This window comes from Amia ocellicauda, chromosome 4, assembly GCF_036373705.1.
Source record: "Amia ocellicauda isolate fAmiCal2 chromosome 4, fAmiCal2.hap1, whole genome shotgun sequence".
Lineage (NCBI taxonomy): Eukaryota > Metazoa > Chordata > Actinopteri > Amiiformes > Amiidae > Amia > Amia ocellicauda.
Window position 1 is genome coordinate 42,646,399 of NC_089853.1, and position 19,498 is coordinate 42,665,896.

At 39.2% G+C, this 19,498-nt stretch overlaps 1 protein-coding gene across 2 annotated transcripts in view; it reads left to right on the forward strand.

Annotated features, from left to right (window-relative positions):
- zbtb46 (zinc finger and BTB domain containing 46) overlaps positions 1-19,498 on the forward strand; it is a 47,562-nt gene that overhangs the window by 18,023 nt on the left and 10,041 nt on the right. The window contains exons 3-5 of one of the 2 annotated variants that reach the window (XM_066702370.1): positions 13,139-13,414; positions 18,191-18,381; positions 19,346-19,388. In XM_066702370.1, coding sequence (XP_066558467.1) covers positions 13,139-13,414; positions 18,191-18,381; positions 19,346-19,388 — 510 coding nt within the window. The remainder of the gene's footprint in view (positions 1-13,138; positions 13,415-18,190; positions 18,382-19,345; positions 19,389-19,498) is intronic. The other variant, XM_066702371.1, reaches the window with a different exon arrangement.

The window sequence follows — 19,498 nt, forward strand, 5'->3', positions numbered from 1 at the left end:
CAGGGAGGTTACTAGTGTACCGCTGACATTTAGATTAAAGGGTAAATGAGCACTGAGCCGACTCTGAGAGTGGTTTCCAACCCTTAATTACTTCATTCTTTATTCATGCACTCTTACATGTATATGTACTAAGTGTTTTAGAATAATTGTGTTTTCAGATTGGATAGATTTAAAAAAAATTAAATCACAACGATGACAAGAATAAGAATACAATTGCTGATGTTGAGGAACAAACATTCATTATTACAATAAACACTTTCTACCTATTTAGATAACTGCTAAAATAAACTGCTAGAAATTCACTAGATTTGTTTTTACTTTGAACTTGACTATTTGTGTTCAGGCTGATTTAATATGAAACATACAGTATATTGAGAACAGTAATTGGGTTTGATGTTAGAAGAAAAAAATAAATGTGGATATGGCTGCTGGAGTTTCATCTTCTGGATGTTTGTAGACTGTTTTAGTGGACTTCATTTGAGCCATATTCTTGGCTTGAGGGCAGGGGAAATTTGGCACAATACTCAGGATACCGTGCCAGTTTGTGTTTGTTAGGGTTGTGGAATCATAGGCACAGGTTTAAGGGGGGGCGGGGGGCTTGTCCTCTCCAATACTGAGAGAGCGTCAGTTTGTCCCCCTCAGTCATAGGTGTCCCCTCCGCTTTATGTAAGACACGCTCATTCTTAGACGTTATTTAAGACGTGTACGTTTGAAATCATCCCCCTCACTCTTTCACACCCTTTTCAACTCGCTAGCACACCTCCACCCCCACTATCAGACTCGCAATGAATGTCCCAACACATTTGAAAAGGTTTAAGTTGGGTTTTAATGGTCAGATTTCATATTCACATTGTTTAGTCACTCAAAAGAACTGATGTTTTGTGGGCACAATGAAATGTATGTCACAAAAACCTCCTTACACTTTCAGCTAAAGCACCCTTCTTTGGCAGGCATCATTAATAGCCAAGTCGTACCAGTTTCTCTCTTCCCATTTCCACTGTCCGCAGTAAAGTGAATTGTTCATCTTGCTTTTTTGTTATTTGCTCATTGCTTTTTTTAGATTTGATTCTGGTACAGTACATCTGTCACCCTGATGGTTGCTAACATTGTGGTTTTACATTATTTGGTTATTTCTTTATTTTTCTCTAAAAACAAATTAAACAGTACCGTGTTAAAGTTTGCCAAAAAAACAGTAAATGTTCCAGTTAATGGCTCAAATTACGTGTATTTAGCCTAACCTAGAAATATTTCCTTAGTTTTGTTATGTCAACCCTGTTCTGTGTTCAGTTGTGCCTCTGGCTTGTTTTAAATGGATTGTGTGTGTGTGTGCTGGAGTTACATTGGTTACTGGTTTTTATTTAGTACTTTGTTTGTTAATTAATTAATTAATTCAATTGAAGTAAAGGTGATTGGATTACCCGACCGGAAAACCTCAAAGGAAATGCTAAAACTCTTTTAAACCAAATGTGACAGAGCGTGAACCTGTATCTTTTTCTGTTTGGTAGTCGATGTTTTAAATCATGATTTCAAGGCAATATTATCACCCTCAGACTATTTACACTGTGGACTTTTTTAATACATTATTTCACCTGGCCCATTGTTTTGTTATTGTTGTTTGGCCTTTCTTTAAAAAAGTTTTCAGTCTAAATGCAAGCCTGTCACCCACTTAAGCTGTGCAGGATGTTCTTCCTCGCTTATGAGAATGAGGGGAAACCCATCAAATCATTTGTGTGCCTTGCAAGGGGGATTTTATTTTTAAAGTAGAAGGACAGTTGTTTTTTTTTGTTTTTTTTTAGATAAGGGTTTAAAAAATACCAATCTTTATTTAAACATATATAAAAAAACATTTCAGTCACAGAATCAAGTATATATTTATTTTCAGGCAAATTCCCAACCTTTCTGTACCGTCGCTTGCGTATCCCTCCCATTGACAGCCGCTCATGTTTCTGTATTACACTGTGCGTGGAAATAATGTGAACATTTTATTCGGTTAAGTCAGTCAGTCCTGCCTTTAATGTAATTGCACAAAGATGAGCATCAAGATGTTCTCAACCGTCGTTTCTGTCCTTTGTAATCAACCACTTAGAGATAGGCAGAGTTAGAGGCAGGTTAAAATGATCAATTTCCTTCCAACTTAACTATAGTTGTCTTCATTATTCATTAAGGTACAGAACATTTATTACGGCTTGACCGCTGCCAGAGCTGTACTGCAGGGTTTCAGCAGAGCTAGAACCGCTAAACATATTGTTCTGACCTGCAATATGTACCAGAATGTCATTTGAGAAGGTTCATTCATTTTTTTTTTTTTTCTTGGTAAGCTGTGAGTGAAGGGGGTGGAAATCCAAGTAATCTGGGGTATCGGGGAAGTCATTTGCAAACTGCACCACTTTCCTGACGAACTTTTTCTTTTTCCCAGAGTGAAGTCTCTGCCGTCTAAAGGTGAACTCCTGAAATAATGACTAGCAGCCCCCTTCAACCCCTTCCTTCCAGTCTTCTAGTTAAAAAATCTCCCTGTAGTATTTGCACTTCATTAAACTTAAAATAGGTTTAATATTTTAAAAACCAAGAACACATTTCAACCCCAGCACCCCAGTCACCTTTTTCCAGTTTAATAATCCACTTTCGTATTTCCACGTTATACTCCCATTCCATTAAAACTAAAATCGATTTAATATTTAAAAATGGAGAATTAATTTTTAACCCCTTTCAATGGCTCACTGCCCCCTTCCCATGTTCAGCGCTTGCGTGGCAGGTTCCCCCTCGCAGAGTTGACTCTGAAGCGTGTTTCTGTGTGTGACAGTGAGAGAGCAACAAAGGATTATTTTTGGAATGAGTGCATTTAACCTTTGATCCCTGCAGCCCCTCCACCCTTTTTTTTCCCTTGAAGGGGCTGAATAGATTTTTGTTCTTGGTAGACTCATGTATGATTGTGTTTCTTTTCCATTTCTGCTGGGGCTTTCTTCCCTGCTCATTAACTCTCAAGTGTATGGTAATGGCCACCTCTCATGGAGTGTTTTTTATTTTATTTTTCTAAAACAGTATATTTTTGAAATAATTTTGATGGCCTTTTAAATGCCAATGACAAAGTCCAGATTGGTTTCTGTGGCACAGAGCCACCATCGTATTTAAATCAGCGTTAATTTATGTTTGTGTGTCTGTCTGCATCTTAATCCTGCACACGATTTTTATTCTCAGCGTCTTAGTTTTACGAATCTTATGTAGGAAGGCCCCTCTCGTCTCAGCCGGTGATGTCATTTTCCAAAACGTCAAAGACCATGTAAATGGGGAACTACAGATACAGCAACGAGATTACAGCAAGCCAGTGGTTATACCAACATGAACCACTCTGGTGATTATTGATTTGTTATTTTAAGATCAGACCCAGAGAGCAGTAAGACAGGATGTCCTGTTGGCACGATAGTGAGCTCGACATTGACTCAAGTTAAAGGAAGAATCGCAAGAGCCAAGAGCTGCTTGCTAAATGAAAGACAAAAAAAGTTCTGTTACATTAAAAATAAAAAGGTCAGCTTTGATCCTGAAACCTTCCCCCCACCATTTGCTCCCTAATGTAAAGAAACTGCTGTATGTAATTTGGCATTTGAATTCGATTTTGAAGTCACAGCACGTTACAGTTGGAATGAACTGAGAAAAGAAATCCACATGCACACATGCTTAATTGGTGCATCTCTCTACACTTCTGTTTTTCTAAATGTTGTCCTGCGTTATGTAAGGCAAACTAATTGTGTCTCTGATACAGACATAGATGTCGGGCTGTTTCACAAAGAAGAAATCCAGTCTGTTGGTTTGATTTGATCTAGAATTGGATATAATCAATTCAACTAAACAAAAAATATGAAACTGGATCAGCCGAAGTGAGGGTTTCTTACCCAGTCCATTAAATCAGGCGCATAATGGTTCAATTCTAGGGCATGTCCAGGATTTGGTTCTATTTTCTGAAATTCTCTTGGAATAATGTAATATTGTTAAAGAGCAATCTAGTAAAAGGCCTGCTTACACTTTCACGTAATGTAGTTACAGATTAGCAACACAAATCTTAGAACCTATACAAGTTTGTTTTTGAACTAAATACTATAACATGGTTTAGTTTTGCATATTGTATGATGCTCCTTTCTGCTTTACTAAACCTTGGAGTTTAGTAAAAGGGTTAACCCTCTTACAGTTCAAAACCTGCGTCTTGTTTTGACATATTAGTGAGGATTGCACTGCACTGCGTACACAGATCAACGGGCTGAATGGCATGCCTTTGTGGTAGTTCTACAAACTGTTAGCTTTTCTTCGCTAGTCCAACCAGTTTAAGTAAGAGCTAGGAGGAATAGACAGTGTATTTGGATAAATGGCTGCACTGACAGGATGTGAAGGTCTGTAGCCCTTGGGTGTGTCGGGTTTGCCTAGTCAGAGAATTGTGCTGTGGGAGGATTCCGGCTGTAGGGCAAATCTCTCTTCCTCTGACAAGTTCGCCCTCCCTCGCACCCCCCCCCCCCCCCAAAGAAGAAAGTAAAAAAAAAAAGCATGTTAAAGAAACGGCAAACTTAGCCGAAGGAGTGAGGAATGTGTTGAAATGTTGGAAGAGGCATTAGCTCCCTTTGCTCCAAGTTAAGATTAAGGATGTCCCAAGAGCATGAGGTTAAGGCTTGCTTGTACTTTTTATTTAGATTCTGTCCCCTTTCAATTCACATGTCATTCCTCATTTCATTCATCTTTGAAAAGACCGGAGCCGTTTGGAAAATAGTCGCTCATCTTAATGAAGATCGCTTATGCCATGAGAATTTGGTTTGAATTTCCTCGTCTGGTGGAAAAAATAAGGGAAGATAACCCATCTACAGCCTCGGCTTTTCTTTCTTCTTCCTTTCTTGTGAATTGAGTGCCCTGGAAACGGTGATGACAATGGTTTTGGCCACAGTCAGACAAGAGTTTGAAATGTTCTGTGAAGAAACCATATTCCTGACCTCATCACAGCTGTGTGGTGCTTTTTTGTGATGTTGACTCATTTCCACTAGGGGCTAACTTGAGTCCTTCACATTTATTTCACTTCCTGAATCATATTTAAGCCCAAATTACACTGGAAAGTCAAAGTCTCAAACTGTGAGCGAATAAAACTTGCTGCTCATTTGTTAAATTGTGTTTTCTCTTAAATCCTGTCTGCCTGTCCAGTTTCTAATGAGGTTATGTTAGTTTTATTTTCCTACCATCTACCCCTTTTTCTGTTCCGTTAAAGAAATACCCTCCTTAGCAGAATTACTACAGATTTCCAGAGACAAATGTGTGTGTTTTTTATTTATTTAAAAAGTGTCCTGCTTTCTCAGCAAAATACAGGAAATTCACAAGCTTGTCTCTTGGGAGGTCTGTGTTAAAGATCCCACTCACTTCACAAATGGACTGATTTCTGAAGTCTCAAGCTGTAGTCCCCGTTCGCCGACAGCCCACATACCAAAACCACCGCACAGCGTGGAACAATTGAGCACATTTGAAGACGGTTTGCAGGCAAACGTCCAAGGGGAGGTCGAGATGGACAAGGAGAGGGAAGAACGTTCTCACCCATACGTAAGGGGCCTTTTCTGGCTTAGGTTGATTGAGTGGGACATCGCATTGTTCCTGCATTTGCACTACCTAGTAATTCAAGACTTATTTCACAACCACGTAGGTCGGATATGGCAAATGGAGAAGAAAGAATCTGTGTTGTACTGGGATGTTTAGTTCATCCCCTTGTTGATGGGTCATACTCTTACAGTTCACATCTCGTGGTCAAGCGATTTCTCTTCCTGGAATCCACCCCCCCACCCCACCCCTGAACCCTATATCTTTTGATTGTCCCAAAAACCTTGCTGCACTCTTATTGTGTGTGTGTTGTTTTTTTTAGCTGCATCAGTCAAAGCGGCGCTCCTTTGGAGAAGAATGATAGCAGAGTATTTCCAGGCTTGGGTTTAACAGTGATAAGTGGAGCCAGCGTCTGTGGGGGTTACAGATTCCTGTCTGGTCGGCAGCACCACCCCCAGAATTCATTCTGTCGAGGTTCAGATCCGCTTATTCCACATTCCACCGGCCAAACGGAGGAAGCTGCCCAGCCTCTTTCCTCTGCTTTCAAATTATACTTTTCCTTTTTATTATATAGTGATCACAAGCTTTTCTGTGCTGCACCGAAGATTGTGCGGTTTGAAGTGGAGACTGAGAAAATGTATGGCCATTGGGTTATGTTGTAGGGGAGCAGGGAGGGGGGGATTCTAACGAGCAATTTTGTAATGACACTTAATAACAAAGAGCTAAACATTCCGAGCTGCCCACGTGCCGTTCGAAGCAAGCACATTTTCTTCACTTGGAACTGAAAGTGACATTTTTGTAACCTTAAATAAGAGACTATGGCTCTGACATAAACTGTCCAGTGGCTCGAGGGCCCTGTCTTTAATTTGCGAAGGTTACTGTGATTTGATCATATAAAATTAATTTCAACACTGAGAATGAAGCTCCTCTGGCAATAAAAAATCACTCAAGTGGGAGCAATGTTTCCCATTCCCTTCCTTTCTCGTTTTTTTATATATATTAGGATAATTTATATTCAGAATCTTTTTCGCAACTGCTTTTTCTTATTGATGTGTTTGTTTATTTTGTAATAAGATTAGAAGGAATCAAATCTTGCGTATAAATATTTATTTTTCCTCCACCCCCCCCCCCCCCCAATCTGTAACTGTCAACCCCAATTACTATATCCCCAATGTGACTTCAGCGTTTTAATGTTAAAAGGGATTTGATTCGGTTACAAGTTGAAGGTTATGTGCCTGAATACCAACACTGGATGGGGTTAACATTACGCCAATGCTGTGAAGGTTGAATATGCCAGCTTTGTGTGTGTGTGTGTGTGTGAGGTATTTGCACACCATCGTTCAATCCGAATAGAGAGAACCTTTTTCCTTATTTCCCCTGTTGGTCAGAGACACCTTTCAAGACTTTTCAACTCAAAGGCACCTCAAGATCATAAGGTACAGACAAAGTGATGCTCATAAACACATCCTCTAGGCCCTCATCTGTATCTGCTTGAACACCCGACTTCCTATCCAGCATCAGTTGTCTGAGGTGCTAACCGAACCCGCGCCGAGTGACTTGAGAGCTTACACAACTCCGCTGTGGTGAGCCCTGGGGGGGCTTCTCTACATGCGTGTTAAAAACAAACAAAAAAGGCCAAAGTTAAGAGGGTTGTATTATGTTTTGTGTGTGTGTGATTTTCTAAAAAGGGACCATGTTGCATGCTCTTTAAACCCTGATTTCTTGACTACACCCTGGATTTAGAGCCGTCCCTCCCTCCCTGAGCCTGCTTTTAGCACAAAGCCCTGCGTGTTTGCTTCCCATCCCCACCCTGCATTCCATTTTCCCCAGGCGCTCAAACTCTCTCTCCTCCCCCTCTCCCTCTCCCACAGCTAACAGCCCTGCTCTGCTAAGCTGCATTAACTCCCCAGATTACCTTGAGCCCTGCAATCCCCCCCCTCCTTCTTGCAGCCTTGAGGGGTTGTTTGATTTATTCCCCCCCACCCCCCCGTCACCGGAGCCCATGGCCCGGTTAGTCCCTAAAAACAACTGAAAAAAAAAAACCCTCTCCTTTACTTTCCAACCTCCCTCTTTTTTTTTTTTTTTTTTCTTTTGCCCAGCATTTTTTTCATTCTCCTCTCCCACACTGCTTTTAAATTGCCTCTGAATTCTTGAGCTTTTTTAGTGTTTCACTCCCCCTATCCTTGGAAATTACTTTTTTAGCCTTTCGAACTTCGTATGCTGAGGAAGCAAGTTCAGCCTCACTCCCCACACACCAAATATATAGACGCTGTTTGCAAGTGGAAGATAATTATCTTGTTCTACTTTGTTGTTGTTGTTTTTAATTACCGTATTGGACAGAGATTAAGTGAGAAGCAGCCACTAATTCAATATTTATACAGCTTTATAGTTCTGTAATTTGTCGTTGGGCTTTCTAGGTTAAGGCCTTACCTTTAAAAATGGCAGGTAAGTGTTAATAAACCCCTTAACTGTCTCAATATATATGAAGTCTAGTGGAACAACTCCTACATTGTATTTTATTTTTAAATGCACATATTACATTTAAATTGAATCAGCTACATAAATGGTTTATACCCAGGTTGCCCAAGAACTATCACCTGACAGGTTTTCTCTTGAGATATTAACCTTGTATGAATCATTCCCTGAGGTAATATTAAATTATATATGATGAACCATGTGCGGTGAGGTTTTGGAGCTGAGGTCTTATAAGATGTCGTGGATGAGCAGCAAAACTTTGACAACTTGTTTTTGAAGTATTTCAGATAGGTTTGCAGTTTCAATATTGGTGTGAAACAGATGTAGGGACGTGTTTCCGTAAATACAGGTCAATTCTATTCCTTCCATTGTAATAAAGTCATAGGTGTGAATTTCTCTCTCTCTCACACACGCTCTCCAAAAAAAAAAAGGTCAAACATCCTGTTCCAAAAAGGCAGTTGACTGGTTTGGATTTTTGATAAAGCTCATTTGAATAACATTTGAGCTTCATAAATGTAAAGTACCTGGAATGATTAGAGAGGTTTTCAAGCTAAATGTATATATTATAAGCTACAGAAGAACACCCACTGTCAAGCCAAGTTGAGATTGAGAAATACAATAGCCCCTTTGCTTCTGTCCCGTGTAGAATGGGAGTTTTGGGATTTGTTATTCACCCATCGAGTACAGAGACCTGTATGATGCATTGTATTGGGCGCCGGTGATTTCACGCTAACTACAGGTCAGACGGACAAACACATTTTCAGGTGGAAATAAGGGTAGATTGTGAGGGCAAAAATAGGTGATTGTTTTCTCGTGACCCAGATTTAGAGGAACAATTTGTCTCCGTCGAACGCTGCTGTTGGTCATTCAGGATGTAATTTAGTGCTATGCTGTGCGTACATCTGTTGTACTGTCCTTTGTTTAGTTAAAAACTGTATTTTTCACAACAGGAAGCTAACGCAGGGAAAACAGATCTGCCAGAACTGTAGGCACCCGGCATATGAATGAAAAAAGTTCAGATGCTTTTAATATCTTTAATGCTCTACAATGAAGGTATATTGTCTACATCGTGTTAAATATTTGATGTAAGTAATTTATTCTATTACCAGTGAGAGCCTTCTTAAATGTCTTTGTCTATGGATAACATCTCGAATCTTTAGCAATCTGGGCATTTTAAGACAATATTTTAACTTTATTAGGGGTGATATATTTTACACAAATAGTTAAATATAGGTCTAAATGTCATTCAATTCCTGAGAGAGAATTCTTGTGAGCTCTTTAATCTTGTATGATGTTAAAAAATCTTCATTTATTATAATGGCAACATTCCACAGGAAGTTCTGCAATATTCCGTGTCATTCATATGACAGTCGTGTACCTAATTAAAATGGGGGATCAGTATTTGCTTTTGAACAGAGGGAAATAGAGTTTTTTCTGTGATAGTTTACCTGTGTCTTTTAAGCTTGACGTTCTTGGGAGCCACACAGCCGGAGAGATCAGGATACCCCCAAAACTGCCCAAAACAAAGAAGGTGTTGAGTTTCATGTAGGGAGGGGCAGTCTGCAGCTGTAAAGCAGGGGTCACTGGGGTCAGGCAGAGCCCTGCGAGATGACCTCTGCCATGCCTGCTTTTCCTTTTTTTTTTTTTTTTTTCATTTTTAACCGCATCCTCATTCTTGAAAAAATAAATAATTCCCCAACTACAGCACTGTATCCAATCTATTTGTATCTGCTCTTTAAAAGGGTGTTTTATTTAGCATAAATGTTGGAGCCAAGGGTTGCTGGCTGCCATGGAAACCAAATTAAACTGAGAATCTCTTCAGAAGAATGAATCGAAATTATTTGGACCTGTTTTGCCAAGAAAGCTGGAGACTACATGGGCTGTTTTTTGGTCTCCTTCTTTTTGTTTTTTTTTAATTGACGGTCATGGAAATTTAATTGGGGGGAGGGGGGTCAACATCAGCCTTGATTTCGGGCTACAACATCAGGATTTCACATTGTTGACTCAAAACAGATTTCATTTCATGGAGAGAAATAAATTATATATATATATATATATATATATATATATATATATATATATATATATATATATATATATATATATATATATATATATATATAGATATATACATACATACACACACACACATACCCCCTCTTGTGCCTCACCTAAATCATGTTGTTGGTTTTATTTTCTTTTGTTAGAAAAATAAAATCTATTTTATTGATTAGCACTCTGACTCTTGCAAAGTGGTGATAGTACAGCTTTAATTAATTCCTATACCCTGCGCCCCCAACTCAGACTCCACTCCCCCAACTTAATGAACTTAATTAGTGGTCTACTTTAAATACCTCTCTCAAGCCCCTCTCCCTTTGCTCCATGATTTACATGCATCTCAGTTATTATTTGTATTGTTTTCCACTTTACAATCCGACCTGATTGGTTGCTCTGAAGGCAAAATCTTAACCTATTAAACGGTTTCTGATCTACTCAATTTGCATCTTCTAAATGAGTCTTGGCTTCATCTGAGCTGCTCTGGAATCGACCACGCATCAGGCACATGCGTTTGTCATGAAAATAGCTGTAGCGATGTTGTATTATAAAACAATACTGCTTTAATTTTAAATGCATACAGTACTTGCCAGATCTCTTTGGCAAACATTACATGTTCCATTTGCATTCCTCTGATCCTGCGGGTTACAAAAGCCTTGCTGTTTCTGTGTTAAAGTGCATTATGTCTGTTCTCCACACCTTTGTTGAGCACTTTAATTTCTAGTGCTTTTATTAGCTGAAGCTATGTGGCTGCGAGTCAAACGGTACAGGCATTCGAATGGAGAACTCTGAATGAAATAAATACATATTCAGAGCAATCTACAGTATATGCGGATGCCCTTAACCTTGGCACAGACACAAAGTGATACAGGCCTAGTGCTCTGTAAAATGCTAACGAGGTGTAATGCACTGAAGAAAATAGTGAACACCGATTCTGTCCAGATAACTGCATTTAATTTGATACTTGTAGTGTAGTGAAGGCTGCCTTTCACTTTTTCCCACTGAGATTTTGCGGTGACTTTAAACTACCTTTTAAAGGCACTGTGTGAGTAACCTGACTTTTGACAAAGTTGGAATAGAGCAGAGCTTATGTTGTGATGGTGGAAGTGCACACTTTTGGCTTGTAATACTAAATTGAATTGCACTCCATCAACTTGTCAATGTGCGTGACTGACTGGTGATTGTTTTTTATTCTACACATTATTGTTTCACAATTCAAGATTGATTGATAAGTCAAATCTGGTATGTCTTTCATCTGTCTGTCTGTAGCAGCTCTGTCTAGTCATGTGTGAAATCTCTTAATTAATTAATTGGATTCACTCTTTTGAAATTTCTCTTCTTGGCTGCTACACACTTCAGGACATGCCTATCTCTGAAGTGGGACCAGTCGGCATTTATTCCACTGTCAGTTTGATGATAATCATAAATTTAAAAATCTACTTAAGAAGCTTCCAAGAAATAATACAGCTTTAGTCTGATTATCAGTACAGACATGAAGCTGGGCAAGTAGGCCAGTTTGTCATTCGCACTTAAGGGGACAAGTCCTTTTTGATAGAAACATGAGGACAGAATCCACACTGATTCCAATTAATCCAATAATTTGTGTGAGAACCTACTTTCCCCCCAATCAAATGTAGGTTTCTGACCACGTATAAAAAAATGTGCAATACTGGACATTTTTATTCACAAACATCTCCTCCAAATGAACTCCCGGACAGTGTAAGACAAGTAGCTACAGAATTCAGTAGAGTCCAGTTCAAATTGCCAAGCTGTAAGAAAAGGGTTATAACCAACACCATCTGTTTAAGAATGATCACCTTCATTGCTTGCTGAAGACATACATCAGGCATTTCAAAAGAAAATGCAACTCATGTTTCCTTACATGAGTCGAGATGGTCACACAGATAGCGCTTGAATATTTCTTTGTTCCATGTGTGTGTCAGACGTTGGGCTATTAACAGCCATTGGTAGTTTTTTTTTTTCTAGAACTGCACTGTCACTTGTGGGAGATGGAAGAGATGGAGTACCTCTCTAATGCTGGTTTCTGGGTCACCAAGTACTCAGCCCATCAGAGATCACTTATCTGACACTCCCACTCTTCCATTTCTCCTTCAGACAGCAGCGGGTTTATTTTCCATTAGCTAGGTTTTCCTGGCAGTACCTCGAAGACGTGACCAGCTTTGTTTCCCACAGTTTGCATTTGTATCGTGCTCGCACACAAACTCATAGATATGTCAGTCACAATGGTTTTACTGTCTCAGGGGACAATGTTGTAAATACTGAACATGTTTGGAGGGGGGTGTATTAAAAAAAAAAAAAAAAAATTAGAAGCAATTTCACTACACGGTTCGTTGAAATGCCTCGGTAAACTGCAGGTGTGTCGACTGAAGTTCATGTTGACTGAATCAGCTACTTTTAAAGACGCCCCTCTCTTTAAAGGCGCTCAAGTTTTCTGGTGACAGTTGTTTTGAACCATCCTCTTCCTTTAGTGTCAGCTGAGTCTGAGTTGGATTCAAACAGCTTTGTTACGTGGGTTCTTTAAAGCCTCTCGAGTACTGGAGGCATTATGCGCTTTCTACAGATAAGAATTTGGTTCTGCCTAATTTGCATACAGTATGTTAAAAATGCGGTCAGGCTACTTTCTCGATTTGATTATTAATTTTGAAATGGAAATGTGTCCGAGCCTCTTTATGTAGGAGATGTGTGACTCTAGTTGTGTTCAATGATAAACTGGGCATTTGTTGTGCTTGAAGGGCTCAAATTGTTAAAAATCGTCATAAATCGAATAAAAAATGGTGGCCAATTAAAATGTTCTCAATAAAGGACAGTCTTTTAAATATTTCGATCAGGATTCACTTTACTTTCCCTATAATTTATGAATTGATGATTCCTTCGCTTTATGGTTCACATACAGTATTCCTTGATTTGATCTCATTTTGTGGACTGGAATTCTGGATTGCTTGAGTAAAATTGTGAATTATGAATTATTATGAAGTATTGAAATAACCTTATGTTTTATTGCATTTTTTATTTATTTTTTCCGGTTAAACAGGAGCTGACGTCATGGAGCCAAACAGCTCAGACAGCCGAGGGGATAGATTGGATTTCTTTGTGAAGCAGGAGGAGAGTTTGGTGGGCGACTCCAGCTACCTGCTCCAGCCGCTGGGCTCTGAGAAAGAGGACTCCTCGAGTCAGGCAACATCCGTGGCGAATCTCCGGGCTGCACTTATGAGCAAAAACAGCTTGCTGTCCCTGCGAGCAGAAATGCTGGGAGAGGACAACCCTCTGCTATTCGACTACTTGCCCAAAGGTGGACATTCGTTGTCTCGTAAGTTGGTCCTCTCACTTCATCCTTCCCCCCCTTGTTTGCTTGGTGGTTGAACATAGATGCATAGATTCAAAACGTGCTGTGTGTTCAGCACCACCAAGTCGCACCTGAAACGACATCACATTGGTTTTCCTTACGCAACCTAAAGATATTTAGGAGGCCATCACAGAGCTTGACTTACTAAATACAATTTTAGGTTTGTCGCTTACAAACAACAATGCAAAAATAACACACACAAAAAAAAAGTTATTTTGGACGCGCACGTATTTTCTTTGCCTGCTTAGGCCTGTCATTAAACAGATCTTTTTTTAAGCGAAACTTCAGTCCTTTTGTTTCACCGTGAATAGGAAGCAAGTCAACATGAAATCCGGTCATGCTCTTTTAGTTTACTGTGAATAGGCGACAAAAGGAGCAGGCCTTTAACATGTTAATAGATGTATGCTGGAGAAGGCCTTCCACATTTAGGTTTGTACAAAGTGTCACACAGAGAGGACTAAAGTGGGATTAAGGGAATTTAGTTGTTAAACTGGTGGAATAATAACCAGTTCTAAAAAGAAGTGCTGGCAAATGTTTTACAATATATTGGCTGGTCAACGTGTATATCTGTTGTGCCCTAAATATCAAAGACAATACGAGGTCCTGTTTTAATTATCACTTTAAATCTTGCACCTTGAAGTAGTGGAATTACCTAAAACGACGGCATCACTTTTTTTTTTCACATTGAAATGGCAAAGTTTATTCATAGTAATCCCTCCGCTGGAGTTGATCAAAACCACAGATAATGTAAGGTCACCTGCACCACTTTACAGATGACAGTTGCCATTATCAGATTAACATTTGTAACAGCTTAGATCGGATGTATATTTATATTGCAATATGTTTTTCGCCTTGTGTATTGAAAAAAAAAAACGGTTTCCAAGTATCCAAAAATCAGTCTCGGGAAACAAACCTCATTACTGGAAAATCGCAATGCAACGAAACAAAAAAGTTTCCAATTATTACTGGTTGTGGGGGGGGATGGGGACACAAATTCACTGTGAGCTGATCTTCTAAGTAGGATGGTGGGTTTTTGTCTAACCTGATTTTGATTTCAAATTATACAAATATACACATATAAAGGTGATGCCTATTATCTTTCAAACTTTGCTGGACTGCACCAGCTCTCTCTGACTGCTGTAGCATTCTGTCATTTGGAAATAATCGCAATTTACTTGTCCATCCGTTGATTACGGGTTGTTTCAAATGTGATGCTATGCGTGGGTTTTCTGTGCAGTAATATAGGATGGTAAGAATTGGTGCAAGATCTGCTAACTTTGCATGAACATGTGTAATTCCAAACCCAATACACAGTAAAAGAAAAGAAACTGAGTTTGAAGTTTTCAACCAGTTACTTATTGACTTAACACCTTGCGAAGGCCTCTGCACCATGAGGAGACATAAATGTGCTCTTGCCTTCCAACTGTTGAATCAATATTTATTAACCATTTTGTTGGGTTGCGTTTTCATAATTCTTTCAATAAATAAAACTAATTTATTTTGTCCTTTAGAAATGTGTTTAACTGTTTAATATAAATGTATGACTAATTGATTAAAATGACTTGCCATCATTTACATACATTTACAGCCGTTTGTAGTGATGGCAAATGGGGCATGGAGTCTTCAACAGAGCTTTTTTAATTTACACAGTACAATCTGCTGCAGCCTTTGTAACGAGACAAAGATGAAGCTCTGTATTAATTTTTTTGTACAATTATTTTTTGAGAAGCTGTGTAACCCTGCACTCTGAAAGTATCATTCAGTATTATTTAAAAGAAAGAATGCTGTAAGAAGGCTTTTTTTGTATTCATACTTACATAGGATTGTTATACGTTTCCTGCCCAGAGATTACCGTCTCAGAGAACCATCCTTAGCACAGAGCAGCGTCTTGAGAGCGGCATGTTTAGTGTAATTTGAAATGTATCAAATGTGGTACGGTTGAATGCTGAGTATTATTAGGTGACAGAACATCTTTACTCGCTTATACGATTCCTCCTGTGATTGATGACAAGCTACTCTACTGTATATACGCAAACACACCACTCCTAACAGAGGCAGAGATACAGTCGGAGGGCTTCCTTTCATTTTCAATATGCGGTGTTACCTGTGATCACACCCTGAACTTATGGAAAATATTTGTACACTCAAACTTTCTTGAAATCACAATCAAATTTGCCGTGAATCACCCCCTTCTCCCAGATTTCAAACTGACATTTATTTCAGGACCTTTAAATAACAGTGTGAGAGCAATGTGTGAGATCGGGACCCTATTAAATCAAATTTGATCTGGTTTATAGAGCAGCTCAGTCGTAGCGCAGAGTTTACAGCTGCCCCCAGGTTCTCATTAAACACCTAAAGACTCAGGTGTGACACATTATTTTATTAATAGCCGTGTCACAGGATTCCTGGTACATGGTCACTTAATTAATGGCCTTAAAAGACAGTAGCTCTAACACCTCGGGCTGGTGCCAGGTCACTGCTAATTTCTTTAGCTGATTAGTTTGGGTTTTCTTCTAAAACTTTGGGAAGGGAATCAGAATCGAATTTCTGGTCTTTGAAGCCTGCTATGGAAACTTTGGCTTAACTTCACATCTCGTTAAGAATTGTATTCACAGGCCTTGAGGAGACTGCGGTTTCAATCGAACTGCACACAGCAGTGGTATAAAAAACACAAACGTGATCAGGGTAGATATTCAAAACTGCTGAAAAACATTTACGGTGGCGATTTCCCATAATTGGACGGAGTAAATTATACATTTGGATATGTTTTGGCATTTGTTTGGAAAGTTCAACCATGAAGTTTTTTTTTCCACTGCCACTCCTTACAGTGACCTTGGCAATCTCTGTTAATATCATTGAATGGGTTGTCAAGATAAATGGCTTTTGGTTGAACTGCATTCAAATATTTATTTCTTCATAAAACTATGCAGCAGGAGATAGTGGTGTGGATTTACTTTAAATTTTTGGTATCAATTTTGTTTGGCAATGTTGAATTCTATAGGGATACTTGACTGGTGTCAGCATGGTTAAATATATATATAGTGTATATGTGTATATATATATATATATATATATATATGTGTGTATATATTTGTGTTTGTGTACATATATGTATATACACATGTCGTGTGTGTGTATGTATATATATATATATGTATTTACACATGTCGTGTGTGTGCGTCTATGTATACATAATGCTATATTACTTTAAAAAGTGCTTCCTGAAAATACAGGTTTTTGTTTACATGAACATGACGTTTTACATTTATAGACTAAACCTATACTTTTTACGGAATATAAGAAAAATCCAATATTTGTCTGTGTGAGTGAAGTTGTCATAGCAAAATTGTATTAATTTCACACTTATTCTTATTTTGTTGTGACCCACATTATACAAACCTCTCTACTCTAGCATGCATTGCACGGCCCAAAACATCAGTGACAGCTACCCTTCTTAATATGCCTAGCACTTTCCACATGACTGACTAGTGGTGAGAATAAAAAGGTAAACAATTTCATAAGAAACCTCAATGGCTGACTTTGGCATTTCAATATCTCCCAAGGGTAAACTGCATTCTTTTGTGCATCTCATCATTGTGAAGGCTGCTGAATGAAATAACCCCATCAACTGAAAAACAAACAAAAAAAAAACTGGATTTGTCTTAAAACTTTCAGTGAGGAAGTGATGTCTACATCAACTTTTCTTTTTAATGCAAACTTCTTTTTTGCTTTCTTCATCAAAGTGTGTGTGATATTCAGGACTCTGGCAATGCGCCCTTTGTGGTGCATGAGGTAGCAAAACTGCAACGAGCGAAATAAATCAACTGTCTCTGACTGCTGGATTGCAGTGCGTTGCAGGAGCACAACCTGTTTGAAGGAGTTCAGGGATGTGGGTGTAGACTGGCATTTTCCCTGGGAATAGGCCTGGAATATCTCCACAAGGAACGGTCTGAAGTGTTACAGTTAAATGATCTCACCCACACCCTGGATGTTGCCACCTTGCACAAAATCCATTCAGCAAAACTTACAGACACATTTCCTCTCAGTGAGGTGTAGCTTAACTCTTGAGTATGTGGCAGAGAAGTCCAGCAAAGGATTTTTTTGTGTTTAAATTGCTGAATGTATTTTGTCCAACTTTACAATTTTCCATATTAGTGGTACAGTAATGAGCGAATGGAGTGTATGAGTTTATTTTCCAATACACATAAATTAGATTTGAATCGTTTTAATACATTTCTTTTACCTCCAGATTGCTTTAAAACATTTACAAACAGTGGAATGTGTTACCATTAACCATTCGGTGATTCCTGTTTCTTCTCACGTTTCTTTTTCAATCATATTTCTCTATAACAACAGTGTGTTGTGTACATTTTAAATACAATAAAAAATAATAAAGAACTGAAACTTCCTGTGTAGCCTTAATAAAATCCAAGACATTTTCTTTTTCCAGGGTGGAAACCATAAGCGGCTGGTCAGATTTTATTTTCCTTTTTATTTTATTGGAAATCAACCCTTTCTCAATCTCTTGTTCGTCTCTCTTGCGCGCACGTGGGTGGAAGGAAGAGAAAAAGGCACGGACAGAAAAAAAAAAAAAAAAAAAAAAAAAATCCAAGCCGCTCACAATGAACCATGCAGATACAGTTTTAGCTGCCTCTCTGTGCCTTTTGCCCCTCTTGTTATGTGCAAATGGCCAGCTGGTGCTAGTTTACGTGGGTGAGACTCGTTTCCTGTGTTCCTCAGGGCCTGGCTCCTCCAACTGCTCCTCGAATCGTCCAGGGGGCAAATTTGATAGCAAACAAGGGGCGTCCTCTCCTCCACCCCTGCACCCCTCTGATCGGAGGCCCTCTGGCCCCTCCAATCTTCAGTCTGGGGATCTTATACCAGAAAGACTGATAGAGGAGGAGGAGGATTCTGACTCTTCTCCCATTCAGGTAAGAAAACTACACCGAGCGCTCATGTTTTCAGTTGGGGTGATTAAACTGTGCTTATGGAATTTGTTGCATTTCCGACGGATACCTGCCTCTGAAAGATGTCATATTTTGTCCTCTTTCGGCCTCTCTAAGAGATGTGGTTTGTATCCACTGTACCAGCAGAAAACAGTGGACAAAAGCCCTGTAATTGATCTTAACCGATCATTTAATATTTATAGGCATAGAGTATAATATTCATTTTTTTGCATAGGAAAAATACCCTCGATCTGTTAGGCTGCAACCTGTTCCAGTAAAATACGCCAGGATCATTTTTGTCCTCTTATAAAGGATAAGGCAATTAGAAGGGGCATTGTGTTTAGGATCCCAGGAAATTGCATTTACTCCCTCTCCTGAAATGACATTTGGTTTCACTGTTTCCCTCCCAAGAAGTCTTGCTATCTCTGTAGAGGCACCATCTGTTTGTTGGTCGACTGAGCAGTGTTCTTGGGGGATGGGGGGAGAGGGGGAGGGATGGCTTGAAAGAGGGGTGGGGGTGGGGGGGCGTACCTTTATGAGGAGGCCAGGGATGAGCAAACAAATGTGTTAAAAGGATCTGCATCTTCAGCTCCAGCTACAGACGAGCAAATATTGAATATCCACCGCTGAATAGAGACAAAGAGTATTTCCTTTCTCTCTCCACCTGTTGTGCAAAGTGAAAAGAATTGGGGGTGGGGGGAATGCGTTTTAAAGCCCAAACTGACCTCTCCCAACCCAATCCCATTATCTGTACAAATGAAATATTCATTATGGTAGTGTAATGTAAGGATTAGATAAAAAACCAAATGAAACGCATTCGAAATAGACGTGGCTGTACATTTTAGTTCCCGACATGTTTTTCGTTGTGTGTGTGATGCATGTCAATATCAATTAATATCGTTGGTATAGTATCTGAGATGAGTTAACCATATCCCCCCTACATTTGCAGGTCAAGACTCTCTGTGATGAAGATGTGCAGGCCTTTGAAGCAGGTATGGGAATCTCTTTCTTTAAAAAAAATCAAATATACACTGCGCATCATTTTTAAATAATACCCCTTTAATATAGGTGTATGTGTATATACAATTCACTGCCCTTTAGC